Here is a 14,421-nt window from a genome sequence, read left to right on the forward strand (position 1 = left end):
TATTATATATTTATATTCATAAATTCTAGACTTTATATATTATGTATATGTATGCATATGTATTGGATAATTTATGATATCTTTTGCTTGAGCTTTGATGATAAGTTAGTAAGAGTCTTAACCTGGGCCAGTCCTTTAAAATGTTTTGGTTACATCCTATATTTTTAGAAACAAAGAAATGTTATGTCTTCATGATTAAGTTTATCTGTGATGCTTTTTTTTAAATTTTCATAATACAAGACTAAATATTTCCATCTGATTCTGTGGTTACTTTTTTATTACCAAAGCTCCGCATTGCTGAGGATGTTATTTAACCATATTCAGCCAGAATTTTTTATGCTGTTTCCGACTTTTTGAGGATTTTCAGATATAATGTAGATTTTTAGAAAAATGAGTTGCCTGCAGTACTTTGCAAAGGTACAGTTACATCAAGGACTTCATAAACTAAAAGTCTAACAAAATTTTTTCTATGAAATTCTCTCTAGGTTGTTTTATAGTCTCTAATGCTATATTTTTCAAAGTAACCAAAGCAGCAGTGGGACAATAAATAACATCTTCACTTAAGCTGTTCGGGTATAATCATAATGTCAATTTAAATCAATTTAAATTTGCATTATTAAGTAATTTGAAGACAGGATTTTCAATAATTGATATAAAGATTTATCATAAATGAGACAGAGGAGCAAGGCTCATTCACAAGAACTGAGTAAATTTAAGGCACAAAGGGGCTTCTTAGAAATCTTTCTCCCCAGACTCCTAAATGTTATCCTGGTTATTTGAAAGGTATTTAGAGTAATTCTTTTTTTTTTTTTTTTTTTTTTTTTTTTTTTTTTTTAAGCTCAGGAGGATATTGCAAAGAAAATGAGATTATGGCTAAGGGGAAGGCTTACAACTTTCAAAAAACTCATGTATAGTATACATATGTATTATATATATACACAATGTATGTGCATATATATTATAAAACATAAAGCTTAGTAAAAGGTTGTTTATAAACTACAACTTTGAAAAATGAGATATTTCAAACATGCTTTCTGAGAAAGAAAAACAGAAACAAAACTTTATAATTGTCAGCATTCGTTGGAAGTGTTCCCAGTCATGAGGTGCTAAGAGGGGGTAATTAGAAAATGTGTGTGTGTTGTGATTAAGAATGCAAAGCCAGGCTACAGTTTTTAAAACTGGCTCTACTAACTGTTGGGGCAACTCTATACCTAAACATATTAGGATGAGCTAAGTTACCATCCAATAACAATCAACCCCCAAAACACAGTGACTTACACAACAAACTTTACTTCTTACTCATACAAAACTTACTATAGGTTCTCACAGCCCTCCAGGGCAGCCATGATCCTTCAGTTGGCCTAGCGTTCCAGGCTGCTTGAATCTTATACCTTCTTCATCTTGACAAGGGCCTCCATGTCATCACAGCAGGGAAAGAGAAAGCAGGGAGAACCCAAGCATCAGTTCAATATTGATTATTGTGAAGTAGGCAGAAAAGAAAATTCAGATAAAGTTAACCTGAACTATTTAAAAATTATATCATTCAATTTTAGAACTTGAAAGGACCTAAAAATAATCCAGTCAAGTCCCCTTATTTTACAGATGTGGAAACAGATACCCAGAGAAAGTGTAAGAATTTTTGCCCAAGTTTACACAGACAGCAGTAGCACAGTTTGGAATCAAATTCAGATTTCTCTCCTAGCTCCCTGCTGGCTGCAATTCCACCACCAACCTTTGGAAATGTACTAACAGTCTTTCCCCTTCTGTCATATCGTAGAGACAAGGGCAGCATGGTGGTTAGGTGTCCTGTCCCTTTTCAAAAATTATATTTAATAGAAAACCCAGAGATGATGGTAATGACAGAAGGAATGTCCCCAGGACTCAAGTGGTATTGGGACAGCCATTATTTATTTCCACTCATTGCATTTGAACAATGTGACACGTATTGTCCAACCCCACTAAAACTCCAGGATTAAATACCATATGGAAAGGTAACCCAGAGCCTTCTTAATCACACTACGCTGCAAGGTCTTTTACTATCAGTAGGAAGAGCCAGAGCGCTGAGCTAGCTGTCACAGGTGGCTGAGTGGAGGGGAAATCAAACAATATGTCAAGATAAGTGAAGGGCCCACTGTTTATTGAAGGTTATGGCTGGCAATGACTAATACAATCACTTTTCCCTTGAACAGATTCAGGTTCAAAATGTAGCTTCAGTTACCTCTAAAATGAAAGGAATGTTCAGAGTTCTATTGCCACTTCCATGTACTTAGACCATTACCAAATGAATGTTCTCCTTTCCCTTTCCCTGCTTTCCTTCAGACTCCAGCACTGTGTGTGGAAAGACAGCCCTCAGGTCATGAGGCTGAGCTGAGGAGGAATATTACCCCAAAGCATCCTGGGAAATGCTGGACCAGAACTATTGCTGTCTTGTTACTTCTTTGCTAAACCACTCATCTTGCAAAACCAGTGACGTGGGAGGGAGACGCAAGAGGAAGGAGATATGGGGATATATGTATATGTATAGCTGATTCACTTTGTTATACAGCAGAAACTAACACACCATTGTAAAGCAATTATACTCCAATAAAGATGTTAATTAATTAATTAATTAATTTAAAAAATGAGTTCAGAGACTCAGTTGTTGTACAAAACACCCCAATACTGTGGTTAAAAATGTTTTTGTGAGATAACTTCCTTTTTACTCCCTATATAATGCCATCTGACTTTAACAACTAGAAATATTATTTATTCAAATGGAAGCTTGCTTACTTTATGACATTGACTATAAAATAGTTACATGGCTAAAGTTAGAATGGCTCCACCCAAAGATTCTGCAAAATCTTGTTTAGTGTAGTGAGGACCATCATGACATTCTTATTAGTAAGTACAATACATATTTTAAAAACAAACAAAGCTGGTACCTCCTAGGTTCTTAAAAATGGCATTGATGATATTCTTCCTCTAGTGGATTATGGAACAGAGAGGTCTAGATAAGAGTAAAAGCAGCCCCTTAGTAGAGTAGCTTGGACCTGTCAAAGCAGTTATTTGTCATTCACATCAAGCCTGAGCAAGTATTTGGGTTAGTTTTATATGTCAAAACCGAAGGGGAAGGCTTAGCAAAAACATTGTCTCTTGCTCCGAATAAGGCAGGCTGAGGAGATGTACATCATTTCGCTCACACACTGAACTCCCCTCTCTTTTGTTCCTGCTTCTCTCCAGCTTGGAGCTGACTCCTCCTTCCTGCAGCTCTGAGGATCACAGGCTGATTGAAGAACACAGCGGTTCCGCTGGGGAGCTGTGCTCAGTGACTCACTCTCTCATTTTCTCTCTGTCTCTCTGTCTCTGAACCGGCAAAGCTGAAAACTACTTGATAATCTCTCTGCCTTTGAATCCAGCTCTGGAACCAAATGCATCATTTTACTGCTCTTAAAAACTGAATAGAGTTTGATTACCTCAAGCCAAAGCTGCTTTGCTCCATAAGAAGGACCCGAAAGGACCCACACATCATTGTTTTTCAATCTACTTGAGGAGCTTTTGCTTTCATGCCTGAAACTTGCTGGTTTCAGGAGGGAGTTTTTGGTTTGTCTGTTTTTAATTGAAATGTTGAAAAGTTCCTTACTGCTGCTTTAAGTGGAACCCAATTTTAAAGTATGGGTTGAGTCAGATCTAAAGGAGACTTGTCTGACCATTTCCTGCCGGGACTGACTGGTGAATATCTTGAGGGAAACTTGGTAGGAGATAATGAGATCTGATTTGCAACTAACAGCCATGCTTAATTTTGAGAATATTTATAGACTCATTGAAAAAGAAATTAAATATTGACCAAGGATAATGTCTGTATTTTTCAGTAACTTATCAACAAATGACTCTAGCCTGTGGAAAGAAAATCATAATTCGACAGATCTTTTAAATCCGCCAGGAACCGTGAATATCTATCTTTTTTGCCTGACATGCTTAATGACTCTCGCAGCCCTGGCAGGCAGCATTTATTCACTAGTTTCCCTAATGAAAACGCGGAACAGAACTGTTGTGTCCATGCTTGTGGCTTCCTGGTCTGGGGATGATCTCATGAGCGTCTTGTCGGTGACCATCTTCATGTTTTTGCAGTGGCCAAATGAGGTCTCTGACTACTTCCAGTCTCTGTGCACCACCTCTGCCTTACTATATTTATGCCAGGGCCTCTCGAGCAACTTGAAGGCGACGCTCTTAGTGTCCTACAACTTTTACACGATGCACAGGGCTGTGGGGAGCCAGGCAGCCCCCAGAAGATCGGGCCAGGTGCTCGGCGTGGCGCTGACGGTGTGGGCGGCCAGTCTGCTGCTCTCCGCGCTGCCTCTGTGCGGCTGGGGCGCCTTTGTACGCACGCCTTGGGGCTGCCTGGCCGACTGCTCCAGCTCCTACGTGCTTCTGCTTTTCGCTGTGTACACTTCGGCCTTCGGACTCCTCGCCGGCCTCTCGGTCCCCCTCACTCACCAGTTGCTGTGTTCGGAGGAGCCGCCAAGACTCCACGCCAACTACCAGGAAATTGCCCGCGGAGCTTCCACCCCAGGGACCCCTTCAACGGGGGGGAGAGTGCTTTCCCTGTCCCCAGCGGATGCTCCGGGCCCGGCCCTGCGGTGCTCTGGACGATGCGCCCCGAGCTCGGACACCGTGCTTGGAGCGGGTCTGCCCGCGAGGGCAGGGCTGGGGCAGGGGCCGGGGCGCGGTGCTACCGCAGTGGCTGGAGCCTGCAGGCGTGAGGACCGGGGGACTGGTCTCTGTGGCACCAGGAGCTTCACCGTGAGCGTAGCGCAGAAGCGCTTCTCCTTGATCTTAGCGATGACAAAAGTCACCCTCTGGCTGCCCATGATGGTAAAAGTGCGGTTGCTTACAGTGCGCGGGGTGGGGGGAGGGGGGTGTGCCAGGCAGTATGAGTGCGTGTTGAGACCAGCGTCCCCGGTTTGGAGGGTCGCCCAGAGACGTGCATTAAGTCCGCTTACGAATGTATCTCGCTTGGTTTTAGAGAAGCGCTTGGAGGAAGGCAGTTCACGGGTAGGACTCGCAGCCGCGAAGCCTTTGCTGCTAAGTGCTTCTCGGTTCAGAACTGGGGAGGAGAATGGGGAGCGCTTTGAGGCGCGGGAGACTTAGTTTTCTGAGATCTCACGTGGTCCAGGGTGTCCTTTTCTCTCGTAGCGATATCTGGGAGTGTTCAGAAGGGAAGGGAGGTAGTAAAGAGGGGTTTTGCCCCCGATCTTCTGTCATGCCCTTCTCTCTGCTCCATTCCTCCCTAGTAAGGACGCCGCCCATCCCCTGCAGGGAGACAGGAGAGGCGTGATCAGAAGTAGAGACAGCAGAAAGTAGACAAAACAGGCTTTTGTTCAAGCCTCCAGGAGAGAGCCCAGCTGAGAGGAGGCAGGTGGTGCCCTAGTGTGACAAGCATAACCTGGCAGAGGTGAGGGGCCAGGGACGTGACAAAGGACGCCTGGAGTACCAGGTACAGGTTTCACACATGCTTGCCTGTTTTCTGGGATAGCATTTTCTGTATTGTGACTGTGCTTCCCTGGTGGAAACTTGAGCTGGCAGCTAGCACAGACCAGGCTGTCAAGAGCGGAAACCCTCAAAGCCTGTGCAGCCTGGAGCAGCGGGCCTCCTCCCAAGGAATCCCAGGAGTTCATCACCAAAACTGAGGATACCGGCCCAGGAGTAGAGCTTCTGGCTCTCAGACAGGAAAGGGTCCTGGAGAAGGGAGCTGGGGCAGCATGCTTGAGGGAAAGGCTTGGCAAAATGGAAGATGTTATCCTAGGATAGGTCTGAAGCTCTCTGCTTTTGCAGATCCACATGGTGGTCCAGCACGTCGTGGGGTTTCAGAGCCTTCCCTTTGAGACGCTCAGCTTTCTGCTAACCCTCCTGGCCACCACTGTAACTCCAGTGTTTGTCTTGTCCAAACACTGGACACACTTGCCCTGTGGCTGCATCATCAACTGCAAGCAGAACACATATGCAGTGACGTCTGATGGGAAAAAACGTAAGTCCTGAACAGTGCAGAGGTTGGGAACAATGTGCATATGGTCAAATACAGAAAGGTGGTCTATTGAGAGAGTTGCCTTAGTAGGGGATGAAGAGTCCAAGGACAAATGAAGTGGTAAATAAAGGGAAGAAATTATAATGTGAAACAATTATTAGCACAGTATTGGAGTAAGTTTAAAACAACTCTGCGAACTGCTTGTACATTGAATAATTATTTTAGGTAAGAAAAAGAGAGAATTCATTCAACACAGCATGAAGTCAGCAAAGGCCTTTAGGTGTTACATCCACCATAGCTCTTAGCCTAGAGTAGAAAATAACTCCCCCTCCCAAGTCTACGTATGAGAAGTCTGCATCTTTGAAAAGTTAAAAACTCATTATATTAAAGTTCATTATTGTTGAGTGGAACAGTAAAGAAAAGCATTTTCTTAAGTTTGCTGCTTATATTCTTCCAGGGTTTTGGAAAGTTTTCAGAGTAAGCAATAGGAGTGACTAAAAACAGTTCCAAAACAAATTTTAAGTGTTTGCCTCTGCTTTTAGAAAACATACATAGAAACACAAAACAACCCCACAAACACCTATAATTTCAAAAAAGGACAAAGATGGCAGAGTTTGTCAATGTATGTTCATCTATGAATCTAGCCATGCCAGTTACTTAAAAAAAAAAAAACAAAAAACTGTGTTCGAAAGAGTACCTCTAGACCAGGAGTGCGATCAATTATAAAACTCACTAGAGTGTAATTGTTCCTATTCTGAGACAGGAAAAGTTGAAGAATGACCTGTATATTTTGACTCTGCCAGGAAGGAAAAGGATATTTTTTGTCATTCCAGACAAAAGATAGGATGTTCTACCATTTAATAAATCCAAGACTACATTAGTGTATGCTGAATTAACTGTTCCATTAATTGTCCTTTGCTCAGAATAAGCAAGTATATTATTCTTTAACAGAGAAGAAAGAGTAAATAAAAACAGTCCATTTTAGACTATTTTAGGGCTATGAAAACTGGAGACTGTTAAAGAATATTCTGCAGTCACTTCTTCAACAGGTTTATTTTATAAATATTAAATAGTCATGAACTGGTCATTTTCCATGTATTCATGACATTTAATGTCTAGATAATTTTCAAATGACCAGAAGATATTTTTTAGTGTTAAGGATGCCATGAAGTTTTATTGTTAATGGATGCCAAATTCATCTATGCCCTTGAAATAAAATAACCATGGAACTTGTAATAAGTATGTGCTTTTGGATATTAATATCCAGAGCAACAGTGACACAGAAAATTAATAATAAATCTTTTTGAACCACATAGAAGAACATAGAACATATAAAAATCACTTACAAGCCTGAAAGTTCTACCAGTCTATCAAACATTAATATTTTGTCACTAAATTAATGAACTAACCCCATCTTATAGTATTTAAAATTGTGAGAGAGACAAGAAGAGTTTAGGGCAGTCATTTTTAAGAACTAAAGGGCACCTCTATCAGAGCTGAAAAAGCAATGCAACAGATCTATCACTATAAATGGTCTAGGAAGCACTTGATCTTATACTGCACAAAACAGAAGAAACTACAGCAGGCTAGCAGAATCAATAATCATGCTAATATCTCATGTTTGAAATTAGAACCATGCCTTTCAAGATCAAAATAATATTTTCCCTCTAAAATTATCATTGCCCTTATTTGTATTTATTTTAAAATTTCAGGGAAGGTGTCGAAATGTGAGCTTAGAGAGGCATGGCTTCGAAAATAAAATGTTGTGAGAAACATTAGTTTAAAATGGCTCCATTCTCTCTTTTTTTTTTTTCTTCTAACATCCTTATTGGAGTATAATTGCTTTACAATGGTGTGTTAGTTTCTGCTTTATAACAAAGTGAATCAGTTATACATATACATATGTCCCCATATCTCTTCCCTCCTGCATCTCCCTCCCTCCCACCCTCCCTATCCCACCCCTCTAGTTGGTCACAAAGCACTGAGCTGATCTCCCTGTGCTATGCGGCTGCTTCCCACTAACTATCTGTTTTACATTTGGTAGTGTATATATGTCCATGCCACTCTCTCACTTGATCCTAGGCTCTGCCACAGGAAAATTATAAGACTAAGAATGATGTACTTTCCTTGTCTGAGGACCCACCATAAATGTTCCTATTGCTAGGATGACACAAAAACAGAATTTTGAAACTCCAAAGATGGTTCATCCTCAGGTGGGCAGGTGCTTGATCAGTTATAGTACTTTGATTCTATGTAGTTATAGTACTTTGATGGCTCCAGTTTCACATTTAAGCTTTTTCTCCTTAACAAATTAATATCCTCCTTTTACATTCTTTTGCTGGGAACTCCAGAAGCAAGAAAAGGAAAATATTTTTTCCTAACTCATATTTACCATAGGTTCATTTTGGTGATGTAAGCATAATTCTACATCTCAGCTTCACTGTATGGCTACTGAGAGACATGCAGCCAGAAAATGAATGTCAGTAATGGAAAATAATTTCCAGAAATAATAGTTCTCTCCTGTTTTCAACAATAATCTGTATTACTAGTGTCTCAAAACAAAAGTGGTTTAAAAAAAGATGGTTTTAACACAGAGGTCTCAGGTGGTAGACATATGGATTGGATATGGCTTTCAGACCCATTTGGTTTGCATGACATGATGCGTTCTTTTTTAAATTGAACAGTTAAAATAAAATATTTTCTATAAAAATCAGATTTTCAGCTTCTGTTTTTTGACAAAGTTAAAGTATCTGGTGACATGTTACTCTGAATAATTATGTATATTTATAAGCGGATATAATTACTTATGTCTAAAATTGTCATTAGTAAGATGTGATTAAAAGCAGAAGACTAGAGCTATTTCATGCCTTATCCAGGGTTTTGCTTTTCAGAGCAAATGTAACATTATACTTATTTTTCCTAAGTGTACTATAGACTTCAAAAGACCCTGACTCTATTCTGATGGTCTTTAAGTTTCTTGTCAGTTACTAGTCAAATACTGTCAACTCTGTTATGTTGTTATAACCTATTACCTTCATTGGCTAGTCAGAATTTACCTCTAGTGTTAAGGAAAAGTCAATAACAAGAAATGTTTCTATTGGTTACATTTCATAATTAATGTACTTCCCTTAAAGATAGTACATCAGGGACATTCTGCTTCCATTAACATATTTCTCTCATGGATCTGATTAGCAGTAAAGCAATTTCACATAGAGGTTAATGACTCCATTTCTGGAGTCAGCTTTAAATTAAAATCTCTTTACCAGGTAAGTAATCTTAGGTAGGTTTCTTCTGTCAGCCTCAGTTTTCTCAAATGCAAAATAGAACCAATATGCCTTTTATTATGTAGGGTTGTTGTTTTGTTAAATGTCATGACCTATGTGCATAACTGTCCCTGGAAAGCTCTAGTTCCCCACTGGATCTTTCTCAATCACACTTCCTTCTCATAGCCTACCTCAGACTGCTTCTTGCACCCAGTGATGTGGAAGTAGATTCTCCATCGACACATTCTGCACAGCTCTTTAAAAACCTTACTCACTTTTGCTTTATATATTTCATAGTTATAATACACAGCTAATAAAATATATAGCCACAGATATCCATTTACAGGATAAAATTGGGATTTTATGACAGTTTTTCTTTGCTTAATATCCTTGAATTGACCACTTGTCACTTTACAACTTTTTTTAGAGAAAAAGGAAACCCAACAATAACTAAAATGTCCTTTTATTTCCTTCAGCTTTCACACTATTAAAGTAAATTAAAAATTCTAATTTAATTTTACTGGACTATATTACTAGAAAAAGTTAAGTAGTACTATAAATGAAATAGTGTATAATGTTAACATCTGTTTCTACTTTTCCATTTTCTTTGAATAGAAATTTTTGTTTGTATCCTGGCTCAATGAATGTTTTGGCTCAAATAATGAATGATACCTATAAATTCTCTTTCAGTCAGCAGAATTGGTCTGTAAATCTTCAGTTCTGAGACAATTTCAGTAATAGAATCAGCATATGAATGACATGAGGTTGTAATGTAAAATGAATCAAATTTTACCTGTTGTTCTCATAGAAATTTTATAGTTTTTAATAAATTCTTCCACCAAGGATAGCTAAATGTGTGCTATAAAACACAGAACTATCCAAGTAGAAAAAAGTTTTGAAATGAGCCATGTTTGAAAGATGAAAATCAAAACATTTCATTGCATTTTGTCTACCACCTTGATATAGCTTCATTCTTAATACACAAAAATTATCTAGTATTTAATGACGTTCACATACAACAATTGTATCACTTCTGTCACATTCTCATGTGTTATTCTACTAAGACTTTATACAGTATTCACCAAATAGTAGTGCTATATGTAAGATACCATCATATTTCACCTGATTTAAACCGTGGAAAGTTTTATGTGTTCCTACTAAACTCATCTTGTAGTTAATCAGGTATAGACATGTCGTAAAGTGCTTCAGCTCACAGAAATATGTCTATATACTCTTCTTTACAATTCAGTTCAAATTTATTCAGAAATGTACATATTATTTTTAAAAGTTTAAAAACTGTATTGTAGCATTATCTAATTTCTACTGTATGCATTTATAAACATATAAATGTCAGGAATGATATACATCAAAATATTTAAAGCAGTTATATCTGTTGTTGGTATTGCCAGCAGAATAGCTCAAGTAATATTAAGAGCTTTTTAATAATTAAGTTGTAGCAAAATAAAATTTATAAACAATGTATTTTATCCCAAAATAAAGAAATGTAGAGATAATTGGTAGACTGATAGAGCTAAAACTAAAAGTGAGTGGATATGAGACTATTCTAATTTATGGATAAATTTTTTACATAAAATTTCTTTAAAGACTTCAGTTTTCTGGGGTTGTATGTATTTCAAGCCTTCCATTGTGTAAGTGAGAACAGTTAGGCCCAGAGTGATAAGACGGTTGAATTTGTGAGGCACAGTTGCTTTGCATAATTGACAAAAAGTAAACGAAGATAATTCAACTAATCAGGTTGAATTCACTTTCCTATTTTTATTCATTTTGTATATCCAAGCGCTGTTTATATCTATCTTCCTAATCATGGAATTTTGTTTTTGTTTTACATAGCCAAGAGGAGATGCTTTGAATTCAATCTATCATTTCAACGAAGTTATGGAATTTATAAAATAGCACATGAAGATTACGATGATGATGATGAAAATTCAATATCCTATCACAATCTCATGAACTATGAGTGCAAAACTACAAAAGACTCTCAGAGAGACTCTCATAATACATTCAATGCCATAAAGGTGGAAATCAGCACCACACCCTCTCTGGACAGCTCCACACTAAAAGGCATCAACAAATGCACAAACACTGATATTATAGATGCTAAACAGGATTCCCACAGTGAAACGGGTGTTGATCCACTGCTCTCTGAAAAAACAGAAGGTGATATTAAATATGACGAAACCACCCTTTTGGAAGGGCCAGAAAGAAGACTTTCTCATGAGGAGAGTCAGAAACCAGACCTTTCAGACTGGGAATGGTGTAGGAGTAAATCAGAAAGAACCCCTCGTCAGGTACAGTAAAGGTTGTTATTCCTCTTAAATTAAAAGTGAGACCAAATATGACAGCATGCAAAAAAATTTTCCGTTACTTATTTCATTCATCCAACTCCAAGGTTATCTTCACTTAACTCAATTAATTTCCATAATACTAAATTTTACTTCAAAGTGTCTTTTAAAACTTTTTAAATTAGTTCTACACTTTCAGTCAAATTCTATATATTTTGGAATTGGCAGAGCTAAACAGGATCTTTGAGATGAGCCTCTATTTTAACCTCAAGTAATCTGTGTAAATTCAGACTAGACTCTCAAAACTTATTTCAAACTAGTAAACTTGTAGGTTTTATATTTTTTCTTCACCTGAAAAGTTTACACAAGTGTCCAAAACAGGTTTTGGGGCAAATGTTTATACAACTACCGGTGAACAGGTAGTCCTCTTGCAACTCTACTGTTCACATAGCTTGCCTATTAGTCTTTTTTTTGTTTTGAATTTTATTTCTTTATTTTTTTATACAGCAGGTTCTTTTTTTAAACGTCTTTATTAGAATATAATTGCTTTACAATGGAGTGTTAGTTTGTGTTGTATAACAAAGTGAATTAGCTATACATATACATACATCTCCATATCACCTCCCTCTTGCATCTCCCTCCCACCCTCCCAATCCCACCCCGCTAGGTGGACACAAAGCACCGAGCTGATCTCCCTGTGCTATGCAGCTGCTTCCCACTAGCTATCTGTTTTACATTTGGTAGTGTATATATGTCCATGCCACGCTCTCACTTCATCCCAGCTTACCCTTCCCCCTCCCCATGTCCTGCAGTCCATTCTCTATGTCTGCGTCTTGATTCCTGTCCTGCCCCTAGGTTCTTCAGAACCATTTTTTTTTTTTAGATTCCATCTAGATGTGTTAGCATACAGAATTTGTTTTTCTCTTTCTGACTTACTTCACTCTGTATGACAGTCTCTAGATCCATCCACCTCACTACAAATAACTCAGTTTCATTTCTTTTTATGGCTGAGTAATATTCCATTGTATATATGTGCCACATCTTCTTTATCCATTCATCTGTCAATGGACATTTACGTTGCTTCCATGTCCTGGCTATTGTAAATAGAGCTGCAATGAACATTGTGGTACATGACCCTTTTGAATTACGGTTTTCTCAGGGTATATACCAGGAGTGGGATTGCTGGATAGTATGATAGTTCTATTTATAGATTTTAAGGCATATCCACACTGTTCTCCGTAGTGGCTGTATCAGTTTACATTCCCACCAACACTGCAAGAGGGTTCCCTTTTCTCCACACACTCTCCAGCATTTATTGTTTCTAGATTATTTGATGATGGCCATTCTGACTGGTGTGAGGTGATACCTCATTGTATTTTGATTTGCATTTCTCTAATGATTAGTGATGTTGAGCATTCTTTCATGTGTCTGTTGGCAATCTGTATATCGTCTTTGGAGAAATGTCTGTTTAGGTCTTCTGCCCATTTTTGGATTGGGTTGTTTGTTTTTTTGATATTGAGCTGCATGAGCTGCTTGTATATTTTGGAGATTAATCCTTTGTCAATAGCTTCATTTCCAAATATTTCTCCCATTCTGAGGGTAGTCTTTTCACCTTGTTTATGGTTTCCTTTGCTGTGCAAAAGCTTTTAAGTTTCATTAGGTCCCTTTGTCTATTTTTGTTTATTTCCGTTTCTCTACGAGGTGGGTCAAAAAGGATCTTGCTGTGATTTATGTCAAGGAGTGTTCTGCCTATGTTTTCCTCCAAGAGTTTAATAGTGTCTGGCCTTACATTTAGGTCTTTAATCCATTTTGAGTTCATTTTTGTGTATGGTGTTAGGGAGTGTTCTAATTTCATTCTTTTATATGTTATGTAGCTGTCCAGTTTTCCCAGCACCACTTATTGAAGAGGCTGTCTTTTCTCCACTGTATATTCTTGCCTCCTTTATCAAAGATAAGGTGACCATATGTGCGTGGGTTTCCCTCTGGACTTTCTGTCCTGTTCCATTGATCTATATTTCTGGTTTTGTGCCAGTAACACCCTGTCTTGATTACTGTACCTTTGTAGTATAGTCTGAAGTCATGGAGCCTGATTCCTCCAGCTCCGTTTTTCTTTCTCAAGATCGCTTTGGCTTTTCGGGATATTTTGTGTTTCTATACAAATTGTGAAATTTTTTGTTCTAGTCCTGTGAAAAATGCCATTGGTAGTTTGACAGGGATTGCATTGAATCTGTAGATTGCTTTGGGTGGTATGGTCATTTTCACAATGTTGATTCTTCCAATCCAAGAACGTGGTATATCTGTGTATAGGAATGGAAGAGATTTCTGTGCATTAATTTTGTATCCTGATACTTTACCAAATTCATTGATTAGCTCTAGTAGTTTTCTGGTAGCATCTTTAGGATTCTCTATGTATAGTATCATGTCATCTGCAAACGGTGACAATTTTACTTCTTCTTTTCTGATTTGGACTCCTTTTATTTCTTTTTCTTCTCTTATTGCTGTGGCTGAAACTTCCAAAATTATGTTGAATAATAGTGGTGAGGGTGGGCAACCTTGTCTTGTTTCTGATCATAGTGGAAATGGTTTCAGTTTTTCACCATTGAGAATGATGTTGGCTGTTGGTTTGTCATTTATGGCCTTTATTATATTGAGGTAAGTTCACTCTGTGCCTACTTTCTGGAGGTTTTTTATCATAAATTGGTGTTGAATTTTCTCAAAAGCTTTCTCTGCATCTACTGAGATGATCATATGGATTTTCTCCTTCAATTTGTTAATGTGGTTTATCATATTGATTGATTTGCATATACTGAAGAATCCTTGCATTCCTGGGATAAACCCCACTTGCTCATGGTGT

At 38.2% G+C, this 14,421-nt stretch overlaps 1 protein-coding gene across 1 annotated transcript in view; it reads left to right on the forward strand.

Annotated features, from left to right (window-relative positions):
- The first annotated feature begins 3,831 nt into the window (after positions 1-3,831).
- Positions 3,832-14,421, forward strand: part of GPR149 (G protein-coupled receptor 149) — an 85,822-nt gene continuing 75,232 nt past the window's right edge. The window contains exons 1-3 of the mRNA XM_024131802.2: positions 3,832-4,851; positions 5,812-6,004; positions 11,116-11,573. Coding sequence (XP_023987570.1) covers positions 3,832-4,851; positions 5,812-6,004; positions 11,116-11,573 — 1,671 coding nt within the window. The remainder of the gene's footprint in view (positions 4,852-5,811; positions 6,005-11,115; positions 11,574-14,421) is intronic.

The sequence above is a fragment of the Physeter macrocephalus genome, chromosome 1 (assembly GCF_002837175.3).
Source record: "Physeter macrocephalus isolate SW-GA chromosome 1, ASM283717v5, whole genome shotgun sequence".
In the NCBI taxonomy this organism is placed as follows: Eukaryota; Metazoa; Chordata; class Mammalia; order Artiodactyla; family Physeteridae; genus Physeter; species Physeter macrocephalus.